The 15,620-nt window shown below is 42.5% G+C and overlaps 1 protein-coding gene across 1 annotated transcript in view; it reads left to right on the top strand.

Annotated features, from left to right (window-relative positions):
• Positions 1 to 15,620, top strand: part of HCN1 (hyperpolarization activated cyclic nucleotide gated potassium channel 1) — a 581,473-nt gene that overhangs the window by 530,077 nt on the left and 35,776 nt on the right. The window contains exons 6-7 of the mRNA XM_040339190.1: positions 9,872 to 10,112; positions 13,551 to 13,715. Coding sequence (XP_040195124.1) covers positions 9,872 to 10,112; positions 13,551 to 13,715 — 406 coding nt within the window. The remainder of the gene's footprint in view (positions 1 to 9,871; positions 10,113 to 13,550; positions 13,716 to 15,620) is intronic.

The following is a 15,620-nucleotide window of genomic DNA, read 5'->3' as shown; positions in this document are numbered from 1 at the left end:
TGGGGGTGCAGATGCTAGAACTGTTCCCTCTGCAGTGCAGCCAGAGGGAGAGGAATAGAAGCCGGAGGCACTGCAGGGGAAGGAACAAGAGGATCGGTATCTGGCAGTGCAGCTGGTCCTCTTGCTCGGCAGGTGTCTGGGCCTCCCTTTTGAATAAATATGACATGGGCCCAGCCCGGTACAGTACAGGAGGGCAGGCTGTACTGCCTTATCATCTCTGGTGCACAGGGTGATTAGGGTGTGCCCAGGCGCACGCCTGTGGTAACAATGACATCGCTAAATATGGCTCCAAATCTGGTGAGACTAGCAGTCAGAGGCAATAGTACCTTAGATGGTGTCAAAATTTCAGATATACAGCTATGATGCTGGATACACTAGGTAATGGAAGTGCACTACTATTTTTCAGAAGGAAATTGAGGCAAGAGTTTTTTTAGGACAATGTTTAAGCACAATTAACATTTTTAGATGCTTCTTATAACATTGCAAATCTTTGTTTTTTTAATTCAGATCCACTTTGAATGTTTTGTTATCTCTTGCAACTCCCCATAGCAGCCAAGAAGATTTTTTTATTACCAGATTTGACTTCACTAAATTTAAAGTAGAGCCATAGGCAAAACTTTTTTTTTTTTTTTGGATAGAGTAAGGGAGGGTTATAGCCCCTGTCAGTTTATTTTTTTTCCATCCCTGTCCCATTGGGGAGATTTACCTTCTCTTCCTATCCCATGACCAAAACAGGAAGTGAGAGGAAATTCCTGCAAATTATGGCAATCCCCTGAGGACCCCCCAGGTCCAACTACTGTGTCTACATTGGAAGATTTTCCCTACTTTTCCCTACTTTTTTAGTGGACAACTCAAAATGTGGGTTTTCCTTTACTTTTGCTTTCAGTAATTAGGTTAAGCATGGAGAGGTTTAATCTCCCTAAAGGGGGCACAGCCAGTTGTAAAAACATGCAGTGCTTCCATTCCCTCTCCACTCGTTTTAGCGGCGCTTTTGCAACGCTTTTTGGTCATCATTAGCAGGGAGCTTTAAATCCCAAAGATGGGGTTAAAAACTCCCATGTTGTGGCGCTTCGGAAGCGCTTTTCAGGCGCTTCAGAAGTGCTGCTCATTCATTGCAATGGGCAGGGGCGTTTTGGGAGCGCTGTATACAGCGAGCGTTCCCAACCTGCCCCAAAGATGCTGCTTGCAGGACTTTTCCAAACACCCCGCAAGTGCACAGCCCAGGTGTGAAAGCACCCATTGCAGAGAATGGGTGGCAGTTTTCAGGCGCTTTACAGGCGCTATTTCTAGCGCTAAAATGCCTGAAAACTGCCTCAGTGTGAAAGGGGCCTTGGTTATACTTTAACATTGATCATGATCTTTGCCCATTACATCACTTTAAGCCTGAAAATGCATTTTACACTATGTAATGGGTCCTCAAGCCCCTCTATTGCTATGTAATAATATATACTGATGTGTACACAAAACCCTAGTTTTTCCTAGCATATTCTTAAATATCCACTACCATGGCAATGACTAGGTCTCAGTAGTGCTCTTTCAAAAATTACAAAGGAGAGATCTTCATTTAATCCTTGTTGTTGCCTCTAAACATAAAGCAGCTTCAATTATTCTGAAAAGACTCCTCTTATTGTTTGAGGCAAACTCACTCATTACATTTGATAATTGTTACCACATCAATACAACCTGTCTCCTTTTGGAGACATTCCCCCAATGTCTGAATCACAGACAAGCTTCTGATCAGTCATGAAGGCCCATAATGAAACAGACAGGATTCAGAGCATCTCTATTTTATTTTACTGTGCTTCAGTATCACCTTGTTTGTTCAGGCTGCAGCACTTTGCAGTACAACACATCCACCTGCAGTCTTTATGTGGATCATCTATTCACTTACAAAGCTGTTTGTTTATCAGGTTCGTCCTGTATAATGTGTTCAGTTTGATTCAATATGAATATTCATGTATGAACAATCGTTAAAAGCCCCACTGGTATCTGTATCTACAGGCAGTGGCAGCTGGTGCTCCAAACTTTTTGGGGGGCACAAACAAAGTGAAAAAAACAAAAACATCAATTGAAGCCACTGTGCCAAATGCAGCTGCTATGCCATCAAACACAGCCACTGTACCCATAAATTGCCACCACTGTGCCATCAAACGCAGCCACTGTACCCATCAATTGCTGACACTGTGCCCATCAAATGCTTCCAGCATGCCGATCAATTGTCGCTACTGTACCCCATCAAATGCTGCCAGTGTGCCCATCAATTGTCGCTACTGTGCCCCATCAAATGCTGCCAGTGTGGCGATCTATTGCCGCTACTGTGCCCCATCAAATGCTGCCAGTGTGCCAATCAATTGCCGTTACTGTGCCCCATCAGATGCTGCCAGTGTGCCCATTAATTGCAGCTACTGTGCCCCATCAGATGCTGCCAGTGTGCCCACCAATTGCCACTACTTTGTCCCATCAGATGCTGCCAGTGTGTCCATCAATTGCCACTACTATGCCCCATCTCTCAGCCGGCAACCTGATTGGCTGAGAGGCAGATTCAATGTTAGCAAAGTGAATTTCTTCACTTTGCTAACACACAGCTGAGTGAACAGCGAATGCCCAGCATGGAGCCCGCTGTTCACATTTTTGGGCACCTATTAGAGCCTATGGCTCTAAACAGGTGCTTCCATAAAACACCCCCGCCAGTGTAATTCAGGTGCCCTGTGCCCGAAAAAGGGCCGAACACCTGAATAGGCTGTGTCAGCGGCTACATGAATCTATCTATGGTAATTAGAGCGGTGCCAGGAGAGGGGGGCCCTTTATGTGTGTGCCACCACTGGCTACAGGCAATGTGGAGCAATTCATTGTTCACAGCAGCGCAACTCGCTCTACTCCTCCCCCCTAGAATTTCTGCTCTGTCTTTTCTTTATAGATTGGAAGGCTGCCAAGCCACTGCTGGGAGAATGAATTGTTCCAAAATGTCTTCAGCTACAGAGGTCACTGAGGGCATATTTTAAAGCCCCATGCACATGGACAATTTGTTGTTAATTCCCCATCCAGTGAGCTGCAGGAAGTGCGTACAGAATGAATGGCAGTATGTGGCTATGTTCTCCCTGTGCCTGTGTGGGTTCACTCTGGGTACTCCAGTTTCCTCCCATGCTCTAAAGACTTTCTGGTAGGTTAATTGGCTTCTGTGTAAATTGGCCCTAGTATGTGTAGGGTTAAATGTGTTAGGGACCATAGATTGTAAGCTCCTTGAGATCAGGGGCTGATGTGAATGTACAATATATATGCAAAGTGATGCATACACTAACGGCGCTCTATAAGTACCTGGGAAAAAAAATACTTGGATGAACACTGATTCTTTTGTGCATTAGCATAAACACGTGCATGCATGTATGATGTAGTCAGGCCAGGATTCTACGATCAAGGATATTTTCAGCCTCAAACTGTCCATGTGCATGAGACCATAATCTAATTTTCTGCTTAATAATAAACATAATAAGTAAATGTTTGAATGTCCATAGCTTGGCCAGAGGTCCACTTTAAAGTTCAAATGTACCCCAGTTCTAAAAAGGCTAATTTTGTAAAGCAGGGACATAAAATTATTCTGTTCTAGAGGCTTGTTATGTAAATGACCCTTTCAAATTTTGCAGGAATCTTATCATGCAGAGGCAAGATAATAATACAGCCAAAGCAGACTGCACACCTGCTTATGGGGCCTTGTTACATAATGATATATTGAGGCTGCATATAAGATTATTGTCCGTGTGTATATTGTGTGTAGGGATAGGCTTGATTGTTCGTCAATCATGGCTCAGGGGCTAAGTTCATGCCCCACACTATATAAGGCTGCTGCTTACACGGCGGCCGTATAAAGTGAATGATTGGAGATTAGGAGATTAGGCAGGTAGCGTAGTGTGCAGTCAGTCAGTGTAGTATATTTTATACAGTTCAGAGTATATAGTGCAGTTAGTGTAGTATATGTAGTACAGTGCAGAGTATATTGAGAGGTCAATGTAGTATATATAATGCAGTTTAGAGTATATAGTGCAGTCCGTGTAGTGTATATATAATGCAGTTCAGAGTATATAGTGTAGTGTATATATATAATACAGTTCAGAGTATATAGTGTAGTGTGTATATATATAATACAGTTCAGAGTATATAGTGCAGTCAATGTAGTGTATATAACATAGTTCAGAGTATATAGTGCAGTCAGTGTAGTATATACAGTATCTTACAAAATTGAGTACGGCCCGCACATTTTTGTAAATATTTTATCGTATTTTCCAGGGTAAAAGACGACGTTTTTAAAAAAAATGCCAAAATATCAGGGGTCGTCTTATATGCCGGGTTTAAAACGCAAAACATATGATTTCAGCCCGGGTGTGCAGGAGCGGGGGGGGCACAGGTGAGCAGAGGCTGCAATGGTCGGTGGTGAATATGTGGTGGAATCCATGTTCCATGTCTTATAGGGCGAGTATAGACCCTCCCCCTGCTCCAAGCACCCAACCCCCCATTTTGAGGGCATGTGGCCTGGTATGGTTCAGGAGGGGAGGGGGCGGCTCGCTCATCCCCACTATCCTGACCTCCAGGCTGCATGCTCGGATAAGGGTCCAATTTTTCTTTATTTTGGACTGGGGGACCCCACGTTGTTGTTTTTTAATGGATTTTTCATCTATATTGCCAGGAGCTGGCAATTCATTACAGCCTCAAGCAAGTTTAAATTAAATGTTTTATTTTAGAAATGTCAGTATTGCTGCAACACTGTTCTACACATCGCACAGATACGCCACTTTACAGGCAGGCTAAGGGGACCCCCCCCCCCCCCCCGGCACGATATTTAATGTAATATTTCATTTTTATTGTTTCACTTTAGGCATTATTAAAATCACTGCTCCTGTTTTTTTGCATTGATAGGGCAGTACCCGGGCCCCCATACACTATTTTTGGCAATAACATGCAAATGAGCCTTTAAGATGAGGACTTTTGATTTCTCATGTTTGTGTCCCATAGGCCCCGTACACACGACCGAGTTTCTCGGCAGAATTCAGCCAGAAACTCGGTCGGAGCTGGATTCTGCCGAGAAACTCGGTCGTGTGTACACTTTTCAGCGAGGAACCCGTCGAGGAACTCATCGGGCCGAAAAGAGAACATGTTCTCTATTTCCTCGTTGTTCAATGAGGAAAGTCGGCCCGCCGAGCTCCTCGGCGGCTTCCACACTGAACTCGCCGAGGAACTCGATGTGTTTGGCAGGTCGAGTTCCTCGGTCGTGTGTACGGGGCCATAGGCTTTAATAGGGTTCCCATGTTTGCTAGAACTTTTTGCCTGTTCGAGGTGTTCTGGGGCGAACCGAGCTCTAGAAACCCAATATAGCATAGAGTTAGTATTCCAGATTGGGAATATATTAGAGGTCTCCATTCAACTGATTTTTATTTTATTTTTTAATAAACCAGAAGCATTTATTAATCTACTGTAGTAGACCACAAAAGCATAAATGTTTCATGCATACAGGCCAAAAATTCAAGTCTAGTCACTTCACCCTCTGCTTCCTAAAAGGTTGTATTTCATTTTCTGCTAAATATATTTTCGCTTATAAAAAAGCATCTCTGACTGAGCTAAAAATAACAAAATTGAGCTGTTGCATTATTAAATACTGTATTTAGCTTCGCTTAATGAGCAATAACTTGCTTGGGGTGACATTCAAATAACAGACTTCCCTCATGAATATTGCCTGCAAAGTGAAAGGAAGGTTTTCATCATCTTTTCATATCCCTTTCTCTATTTACGGTGTTCTCTGGGCTACCATCCGGAACAAGGTGACCTTCAAGAGTTTAGGAATTTACAGGCATTCTCTTGGCTTAGCCCATCTTTTTTTTATTGATGTCACCTAACCCTATCGATTTCATTTTTGGCTACAAATTAGTAAATTGAATAAATTGTCATCATTTGTCCCTGGAGAACAGCAAAGTGATTTGTGCACATTATTTTCCAAGTCCATGTGATGATACCAGGGGTACAGCTCTAGATATCTATGACCTCACTATTCTAAGCCATATTAAATATTATAGTAATAAAAGTATACCTATAAAGACACATCTCCCTTACAGATTTTGGGACTACTTACATGTGTGTGTTGTGTTTAACCAATGTTAAAGGGGTTTTCCACCCATTTTTTAAGCTTATTAAAAGTCAGCAGCTACAAAAAGTGTAGCTGCTGGCTTTTAATAAACTGACACTTACCTGCTCCACGGCTCCAGCGACGCGCTGGCCGGGGCTCCGCTCCTCGCCCCCCCTCGCCGGCCGGCGTCTTCATTTCTAGTGTGGGCACCCGGCAGTGACAGCTTTCGGCTTCATGGCCGGGCACCCACTGCGCATGCGCGAGCCGCACTGCACATGCGCGAGCGGCGCGGCGCCGTCCGATTGGGAATGCGCGAGCAGCGCGGCGCCGTCCGATTGGACAGGCGCTCGCCTACAGGGAGGGGCTGTGAAAAGGCGATTAAGCTAATCGCCTTTCCAGCCCCTCGGCGGAAGGAGGAAGTGGGACAGGAAGTCCCCTTCTCCTGAAGCCCCCACTCCCCCCCAAAAAAAATTACATGCCAAATGTGGCATGTAAGGGGGCGAGGAGTGGGTTAAGAGGAAGTTCCATTTTTAGGTGGAACTCCTCTTTGATGTGCTTTTGGATTAAGGCAGTCTTTTCGAATGGGCTGCCTAATGCATAAAGCATGAAAAACACTTTTTTTTTGTAATTCAGTGCACCACAAACTATGTATTTACATTACATTACCCTGTGTTGTGGTGCACTGAAACAGTTATTGTAATGCAGCAGGTTGAATCTGGCCTTTATGAGATTAAAAAAAAATTATATAGTGTAGAGGTTGGCCACCGCAAATGCAAATATTGGCAATAATAGAGTGCAGTCCATAAAAAATGGTGTGAAATATTGAAACAGGCATCAGGTGTACTCAATGGGACTTACAACAGGGGGGGATTTTGGATTTAGTTTTAATAAATGTCAAAGCTTTGGTGGGGCACAGAAAATATGAATTGTGGGAATCCTATTAGGGTAGCTTTCAACATCAACTTTTGTAAAAGTTTAAAGCTACAATTGTTTGGGCTAAAATTTCAGTAGCTTCAGCAGGAATCTGCCAAAATTCAAGAAGTGGGTGGTCCTAAAAGAACCATCTGGCTCAACACAAATCAACTGAGCAAGATGGAAAATTATCATCTGTATAGCAGTTTTTCTCTTCTACAGTAAAGAGCCTGCCGTTTAGCACATTTTCCACTTTAAAGAGGGACAAAGGGCAACAATGCTCACCTTCCAAACCTCCGACGCCCGCAAAGTCCCTCACCGACTCCGTCACTTCCTCCCTGACTTCTTCTGGCTTCCGGTCTTCAGCCACCTTGATTGGCTCTAGCAGAATGACCTCACTTCAACACATGGACAGGACTTTAGTCATCCTGGCACACAAGCAGTGTGCCACAATGTAAACTGAGCTTTGCATGTGCAGTTCAGTGTACATTCTAAAGAAAATTGCGAATCATTTCTTCTGCAATAAAGACCATTTTGTTTGCATTTTTTTTATGCTGCGTACACACGCCCGTTTTTCGGGTTGTAAAAAATATATATATATTTTTTTATGTCATTAAAAACGATCGTGTGTGGGCTCCAAAGCATTTTTCACGATGTAAAAAATAGCCATTAAAAATTTCGAACATGCTCTAATTTTTCACTTCGTTTTTAACGTTGTCGTTTTTTACGTTGTAAAAAATGGTCGTGTGTGGGCTTTAACGGCGTGAAAAAAACGCACATGCTCAGAAACAAGTTATGAGACGGGAGCGCTCGTTCTGATAAAACTACAGTTCGTAATGGAGTAAGCACATTCATCACGCTCTAACAGACTGAAAAGCGCGAATCGTCTTTTACTAACACAAAATCAGCTAAAGCAGCCCAAAGGGTGGCGTCATCCGAATGGAACTTCCTCTTTATAGTGCCGTCGTACGTGTTGTATGTCACCGCGCTTTGCTAGAGTTTTTTTTTTTTTGCGATCGTGTGTAGGCAAGGCCGTTTTAATGATCGGGTTGAAAAAAACGTAGTTTTTTCTAGACCCTTAAAGTCATTTTTTACAACCCGAAAAACAGTTGTGTGTACGCGGCATTACTTTATCTCTACTTTGAACCTTGATGATGACAGGAAAAGGAAATTTAAAGTGAATTCCAACTAGTTTTTTTTTAAATTGCACTCAGGTGGCTGAATTAGGGAACCCCATCCTTGTGTTAAAGCTAAACTTTGGGGGGGCTAAATTATTTGTTATATAACCCACATAAACTTACAGTTCCAGCTGTAGTACAGCTCTGATAGCTAGTCTCCACCTTACCGGTTTATAAATGTCTTGTGTTCTTTTGAGTGGCAGGCATCAATAGAGGTAGTTTCTATGTACATAGCAAATGGATTTTTTTTTCCTTTTGTTTTACCTGGAGTTCAGCTTTAAAGCTTTGTGAATTGACTCTGCTGTGTCTTAATGACTAGCAGCATGTGTTCACCAATCATCCAGCAAATATGGTATAGTAGGAATGAATTCTAAGACCCATGTCAATCAGTTGTGAAGAGGGTTTTTCTAACTAATGGTCCTTTCACACAGAGTGGACTCCACCAGCGATCCCCTTGCTCAGCATGGAATCTGTCCACTGATCCCTAGTGAGCAGGCAGATGACAGGTCCATGCCTGCTCCCCTTATGCAGACAGACACGGACACAGCCTGCTCTCCTCTATGGACAGTCGGATGTAAACAGTCCAGCTGTCCGTTTGCACCCGAGTTTCTCCAATCTGATCCAACCAGACAGATGGAATGACCCCCCCCCCCCCCCCCGTCCATTTGTTTTCAGGCGAATCGAATTAAAGATGGGCAGATGTAAATGGACACATGCCTGTTTAGACCCGAAGCTCCATAGAGGTTAATGGAGGCTCTCATCGGAATGCTTGTGTGAAAGGGGTCTAAATAAAGAGAATATGACCTGGCTCATTGAATTCTAGTTTGATTAACAGAGAGTGAAAATGTGTCTGTGGAGGTTCTTATTTATGCAGGTCATGGTGGAGGTAGTCATTACATTCAACTAGGCTTCTCCTATATTGTTAAAAACATTTCAGCACTCATCCAAATGGCTTCCTCATTTATAATGAATGTCAGGAATATACCACAGCATTTATACTGGAGCTACATGAGAAATTCTGTTACCTTAATCCAATCACCATGGTGTCATGAAATGTGTTAATGCAGATATTGACTGGCCAATGACAGAAGTTGTGAACATTTGGTAAACCTACCCTATGGTGCTATGAAGTTTGGAACATGTGTTTATTGTCTCTGTCATATGGCTCAAAGTGTCAGGCCCCGTACACACGTCCGAGGAACTCGACGGGCAAAATTCATCGTTTTGCTCGTCGAGTTCTGTGTGAAGCCGCCGAGGATCTCGGCGAGCCAACTTTCCCCATTGAACAATGAGGAAATAGAGAACATGTTCTCTATTTGGCTCGACAAGGAACTCGTCGGCTTCCTCGTCCGAAAGTGTACACACGGCCGGGTTTCTCGGCAGAATTCAGCTCCGATCGATTTCTGGCTGAATTCTGCCGAGAAACTCGGTCGTGTGTACGGGGCCTGACTTGTTGTTAAATCGCCATGATAAAATGTAAAGTGTAGCATTTCATAAATTATAGTTGAATTGCCATCCCACCAATTGGATGTTATGAATTTTGGTCTGTATACAGTACATACAGTATAAGAATGCATGTTTGCAATTGCTGAAGATACTCTTGTTTATATTGTTCAGTTTGCCCTTTCATGATGTTGTATAATAAAAAAATGTATTTTTTTTTTATTTCTAGGAAATAGTGAATTTTAACTGTCGGAAACTGGTGGCCACAATGCCTCTGTTTGCTAATGCGGACCCGAATTTTGTCACCGCCATGCTGAGCAAACTAAAGTTTGAGGTTTTTCAGCCTGGAGATTATATCATCCGTGAAGGGGCTGTTGGGAAGAAAATGTATTTTATTCAACATGGTGTAGCAGGCGTCATTACCAGATCCAGTCGAGAGATGAAACTGACAGATGGCTCTTATTTTGGAGGTTAGTATAATACATTTGGTGGAAAAAAAAATTCTTAAGCCCTGTACACACGCTCGTTTTCACGGCGGTAAAAAGTCTGCTGTGTTTTTACTGTCAAAAAAGAAAATCCGCTGTGAAAATCAAGGGGAAAGCCGAGGACCTGGCAGGAAAACTGCCATGGAGCTTTGGCTGGGAATCCCAGCCGTGTGTATGCTCCATGGGCACTGCCTCGCAGTGTTTCCCATAGAGTATTAGTAAATCTGGCAGCAAAAAAGCTGCCAGGAATCCAGACGGGAAAATAGAGAGCAGGTTCTCTATTTTCCAGTCGGGATTTCCGTCTGTTTTCCTGACGGGAGAACTTCTAGGAAGCATACACATGTCCGGTTTTCCTGGACAAAAGCTTTCTTGGCAGTTTTCCTGGCAGGAAAACCGGTCGTGTGTACAGGGCTTAACGTGTTAGGTAATAAGGAAAGACTAGACTGACATTAATAATGATAATGTACGGTCTTTAAAAGAGATTCCTACAGCTTTACTTACATGGCAATTTATACCTGTCATTTAATTTTCTTTTATTGGTTTATAAAAAAAAACACAGTTGGTTTAAAGTATATCTTAAAAGAGAGGTATGGGAATGTTGTTTTTTTGGAATTATGCTTGCCTAGGCAGATGCAGCATCGGTTTGATGCTGCAACTGCCCCCTGCTGGCTCTAAGAGTGAGAATTGAGCAATCAAACACCATTGATCACTCGGTTCTCAAACCTCCCTGAACTGAGAGCTGGTGACGATCAGTCACCACTGTCTGTTCTGCACCCTGCACTGTCTGGGCTGTGAAGGGGGCGGGAGTGGATGGCTCAGGCTCTCAGCAGTTCACTGAGAGGCTGAGCCAGGTTCAGGCATGTGAGCGGATCCTGTTCATATGGTCACAAGCTTTCTCAAGCTCTGTGACGTCAGCCGGCAGTGGGCTTTAGCTGGAAATGGGTCACAGGAGTGCAGAACGAACTGAACTTTGACTGTACTGCCCCTTTAAGCCATTTTTTGGGGTTTGTATAGAATAGGGAATGGTTAAAAAAAAATTGGGGTGATCTCCCCTCACTTCCTGACCCAGACACAAAACAGGAAGTGAGGAGAAATATCTTCTTATACAGTTTTTACTGTAACAGCTGCATGAAGATTTTCAACTCTGTCAGAGATATCTGTGAAGTTTCAGATTTCAGTTACAGTGGTCACCAGTACACAGACAGATGGCAGGGGAGGGAAATATCTTCAATGGATATGCAAAATAGGAAGTACACATTAGCCTGAGCCCTTCATAGGTGAGTTGGAAGAGGTTGGAAAGCCAATGGTGTAGGACAGCACTGGACTGTGAAGGGAATAAGAAATGCTTTTTTAAACATTTTGGGACGGATTCAGAGAGAAGTTACGCTGGCGTATCTATTGATATGTCGCGTAACTTCTACTATGCTCCGGCATATTTTTTTTCTGTATTCAGAAAACAAGATACGCCGGAATTTAGCTAAGATCCGACTGGCGAAAGTGTCTTACACCGTCGTATCTTAGGCTGCATATTTACGCTGGCCGCTAGGTGGCGCTCCCGTATATTTATGCAAGGAATATGCTAATTAGGTAGATACGTGGATTCAGAAACGTACGTCCGCCCGGCGCTTTTTTTAACGTAGTTTACGTTCGGCTTTTTCCGGCATAAGTTACCCCTGCTATATGAGGGGTATCCAATGTTAAGTATGGACATCGTTCCCGCGTCGAGTTTTGTAAATTTTACGTTGTTTGTGTAAGTCGTTCGCGAATAGGGCTGTACGTAAGTTACGTTCACGTCTAAAGCAATGACGATTTGCGGGGTAATTTCGAGCATGCGCACTGGGATTTCGAGCATGCGCCATTCGTAAAAAACATAAAATACGCGGGGTCACACTTCATTTAAATAAAACACGCCCACATCATCCCCATTTGAATTAGGCGGGCTTACGCCGGCCCACATACATTACGCCGCCGTAACTTAGGGCGCAATTTCTTTCTGAATACAGAACTTGCGCCCTAATTTACGGCGGCGTAACGTATCTGAGATACATTACGCCCGCAGAAAGATACGCTTATCTTTCTGAATCCGGGCCTTCGTTTACATAGTAGGGGACGTGCAGATGCTTTTAACATTATAAAAATAACTTGAGCTTACAATATTTTATACCTAAGAAAAGGTTCAATACACATTCCAGAAATATTGAGCTACAAAATAATGTAAGGAATTATATAGTCTTAATCAGCTGGGAAACAGATCGGGGCCTCAATGTATCCCCTAAACTGCCTGAGGGCTGCAAAGAAGGCATGAAAGAAATAGTTGGGGCTCCAAAAACACAATTTTGAAGTGCTTGCTATAAGGTGACCTCAAGAAAATGCTGCCCTACCTCCTTTTTTAACTGGATTTACAAGAGTGTAATCTTTTTCCTGTCATATGATGATGGGTGATAGAGTTAAAGTTGCCACACTAGTTCTGCTATGACTAATTCATATTTTTTCAATCATTTGTAGGCAACATTGGAAAAACCTTAATACACATTTCCCTACTTTTGGAAAAGCCATTTATTTGTTCGGCGGGAATACCTAGTGCAGTACTGGAAAAAATACGCTATATGGCCACAGTGTGCGGACTTCCCTCCAAAATATTGAGTTCAGGAGTTTCCAGTGAAGGGTACTGGTACTGCTACAGCATACAAAGTCATCCCACACCATTGTGCTCTTCTAGCCCAGTGGCAATATTTTAGGGAAGGCCCTTGTGCACAAAGCCATGTCAGCCATAAAGATATGGTTTGATGTGTTTTGTGTGGAGGAACTTAAGTGACCCGCATAGAGCCTAGACCTAAACCCCACTGAAAACCTTTGGGATGAATTGAAAAACCAGTTGCGAACCAGGTCTTCACAGCCAACAGCAATATCTGATCTCAAAAGCTGTTTTCACCACTAAACACTCCAAAATATTGTAGACAGCATTTCAAGAAGGCTGTTATAATCGCAAGGGGGGTTGTGTTGCCCCTTGGTTTTCGATAGGGAGGTGACCTATATGCCCAACACAAAGAGGACACAAAGAGGACACAGATTCCCTCTGTCAGTTTCCCAAAGGCAGGGCTAGCACAAGAAAATACTACCAATCAACCACTGGGCAAAGAGTGTAGCGCAAAAAGCCAGTTTACTGCTTGCACCATGTAAGCATCCCTTGAGAACCATGTGGGCTGATATAAAATGTGATCTTTTTGTTATGAGGAAACCAGTCCATATGTCTGCTGTGCTTTACTGACATCTTTCTAGGAGAGGGGTCCATTGCTATGTGTATTTGTAGTATTAGCTACTGTACAGTGCAACATCAGTTTGATATTATTATTTTAATAGGGGTTTATTGTAAATGTATGCCTTTACAAGTTACAATATGCAATGTATTTCTTTTTGTTCCAGAAATATGCCTTTTGACAAAGGGTCGTCGAACAGCTAGTGTACGAGCTGAGACTTATTGCCGCCTCTACTCCCTTTCCGTGGAGAATTTTAATGAAGTTCTAGAAGAATATCCAATGATGAGAAGAGCCTTTGAAACTGTTGCCATTGACAGACTAGACAGGATAGGTATTATTGCTTAATTTTGTGTCTATTCATGAGCAATAGTTTGCATTTATTTGTTAATAGACATTACAGTATATACAGTTTTTCACCATCTTAATAATTGCTTCTTTTGCATGAGTATGCTGGGCATTTGGTTGTTGTATGTTTATATTTATTGACGCTTATAGACAGCAAGTGGGCAGCCTTGTCCAGAATTCTCACATGAGCTAGAAATAATGTATACAAATATGAACAGAAGGCATACAACTGCACCTTCTAGTACAAGGTCCAGTTATGGTACTGAAACAGCTATTTTATGTCAGACAAATTTACGGATAGAACCCTAGAAGTAATTAATCCTTATTTTGTAAAGGCAGATCCTTGCTGATCAATATCAGCATCTTCTTAGAATGGAGTTCCACCCCCCCTCTAAAATTCAAAGTTTAGCAACTACAAATACTGTAGCTGCTGACTTTTACTATAAGGGAACTTACCTGTCCAGGCATCCAGTGTCCTGACCTGAGCCGTTTCTTAAATCGGCTCTCGGGTGCTGGCGCCGCCATTTTGGCTAAAGGAAACCGGCAGTGAAGTCTTGCGGCTTCACAGACAGTTTCCTACTGTGCACGCACGAATCCTGCTGCGGGGGGGGGCGAACAATCCATCTCACTTTGTTGCGGTGAAGTGAGGCGGAATTAGGAGCAGATACCTGTCAAAACCAGGTAGCCCCCCCTTCCCAAAAAGTGTGGAGGGGGAAGGAGGCAGACAACCGGAGATACCTGTGAAAACCAGGTAGCCACCCCCTTCCCAAAAAGTGAAGAGGAGAGAGGAGGCAGACAATCGGAGCCTGCTTTTTTGGGCAGAGCTCCACTTTTAAGGAAAAACTTGCAAACTGCAATCCAGTTTATGGGTTCTGCCTCCTCATAGAGAAAGCAAAGTTTGAGTTTGGGTATGTTGCTGGCTAACTGCAATTTCTAGCACATTGTCAGCCACAGCAAGCATGGTGCCTAAATCCACCATGTGTCTTTATGTTATCTGAAAAGTGTTACTGGTCTGTTAACACAGCTTTGACACTGCTCTTTTAATAAATGTGGCTGCTGTTTTTGTTTCAGGCTAGCCGAGGACCATAATCTGTAATAATACATCAAAAATTTACCATCCAGTTAAATGGTGGCCTGCAGCTCTCCTTGGCATATACATGCTTTCTACATAATGGACAAATAAAAACTTCAGTTTTCTCTCCATCTGAATATTCCAACACAGTACTGGTAGACATTTTCCTTTATTCTGCTGAGGCAGAGCTTATTCGCTGATATATATTCGCTGATATATATTCACAAAGTATATTTTCTAGCGAGCCTCAGCTCAATTTTATATAGACTTTAGCAGGCCTTTAATTTTAGCAGGCCTGTAATTTTGCAAAATGATAATTCACAAAATAGTAAAAACAAAATCAACTGTAATTTGTGTTGTATACAGACATAACAGTATAGCAAACCCCCAGAAAAAATTAAACATTTCATTTATGTCACGTTTATTTTGGAGGTACAAAAGCTAACACTCCCTCTGTGTTTACCATAGCCATTGGACTTTACCATACGTTTCTGCTGTTTTTTTAAGTTTCATATTAACATGAAACAGAATTTTAAGGGTTTCCATTCCCTTTAGTCTGAGGAGCATATTGCACATTTCAGAAGAATATTCTAGCAAAATTGTCTTTAGTATGTTTTCAAACTTGAACACTATTAGTGTGGAAGTAGACTAGGAAGAAAATTATTGCGTTAAAGGTTGTTATTGTCTTTTCAAATTTCATGAGGTTATATTTTGGGATGCCGTTATTTACAAACATGATTATATGATCATATGTTAAATACTTCATTTATATTTTATAGCTTAAATATTTGATTTAGTATTTGATTTTATACAGTAGTT

Source organism: Rana temporaria, chromosome 1 (genome assembly GCF_905171775.1).
Source record: "Rana temporaria chromosome 1, aRanTem1.1, whole genome shotgun sequence".
NCBI lineage: Eukaryota > Metazoa > Chordata > Amphibia > Anura > Ranidae > Rana > Rana temporaria.
The sequence above is the reverse complement of the archived record's forward strand: the minus strand, read 5'-3'. Positions and strand labels throughout refer to the sequence as shown.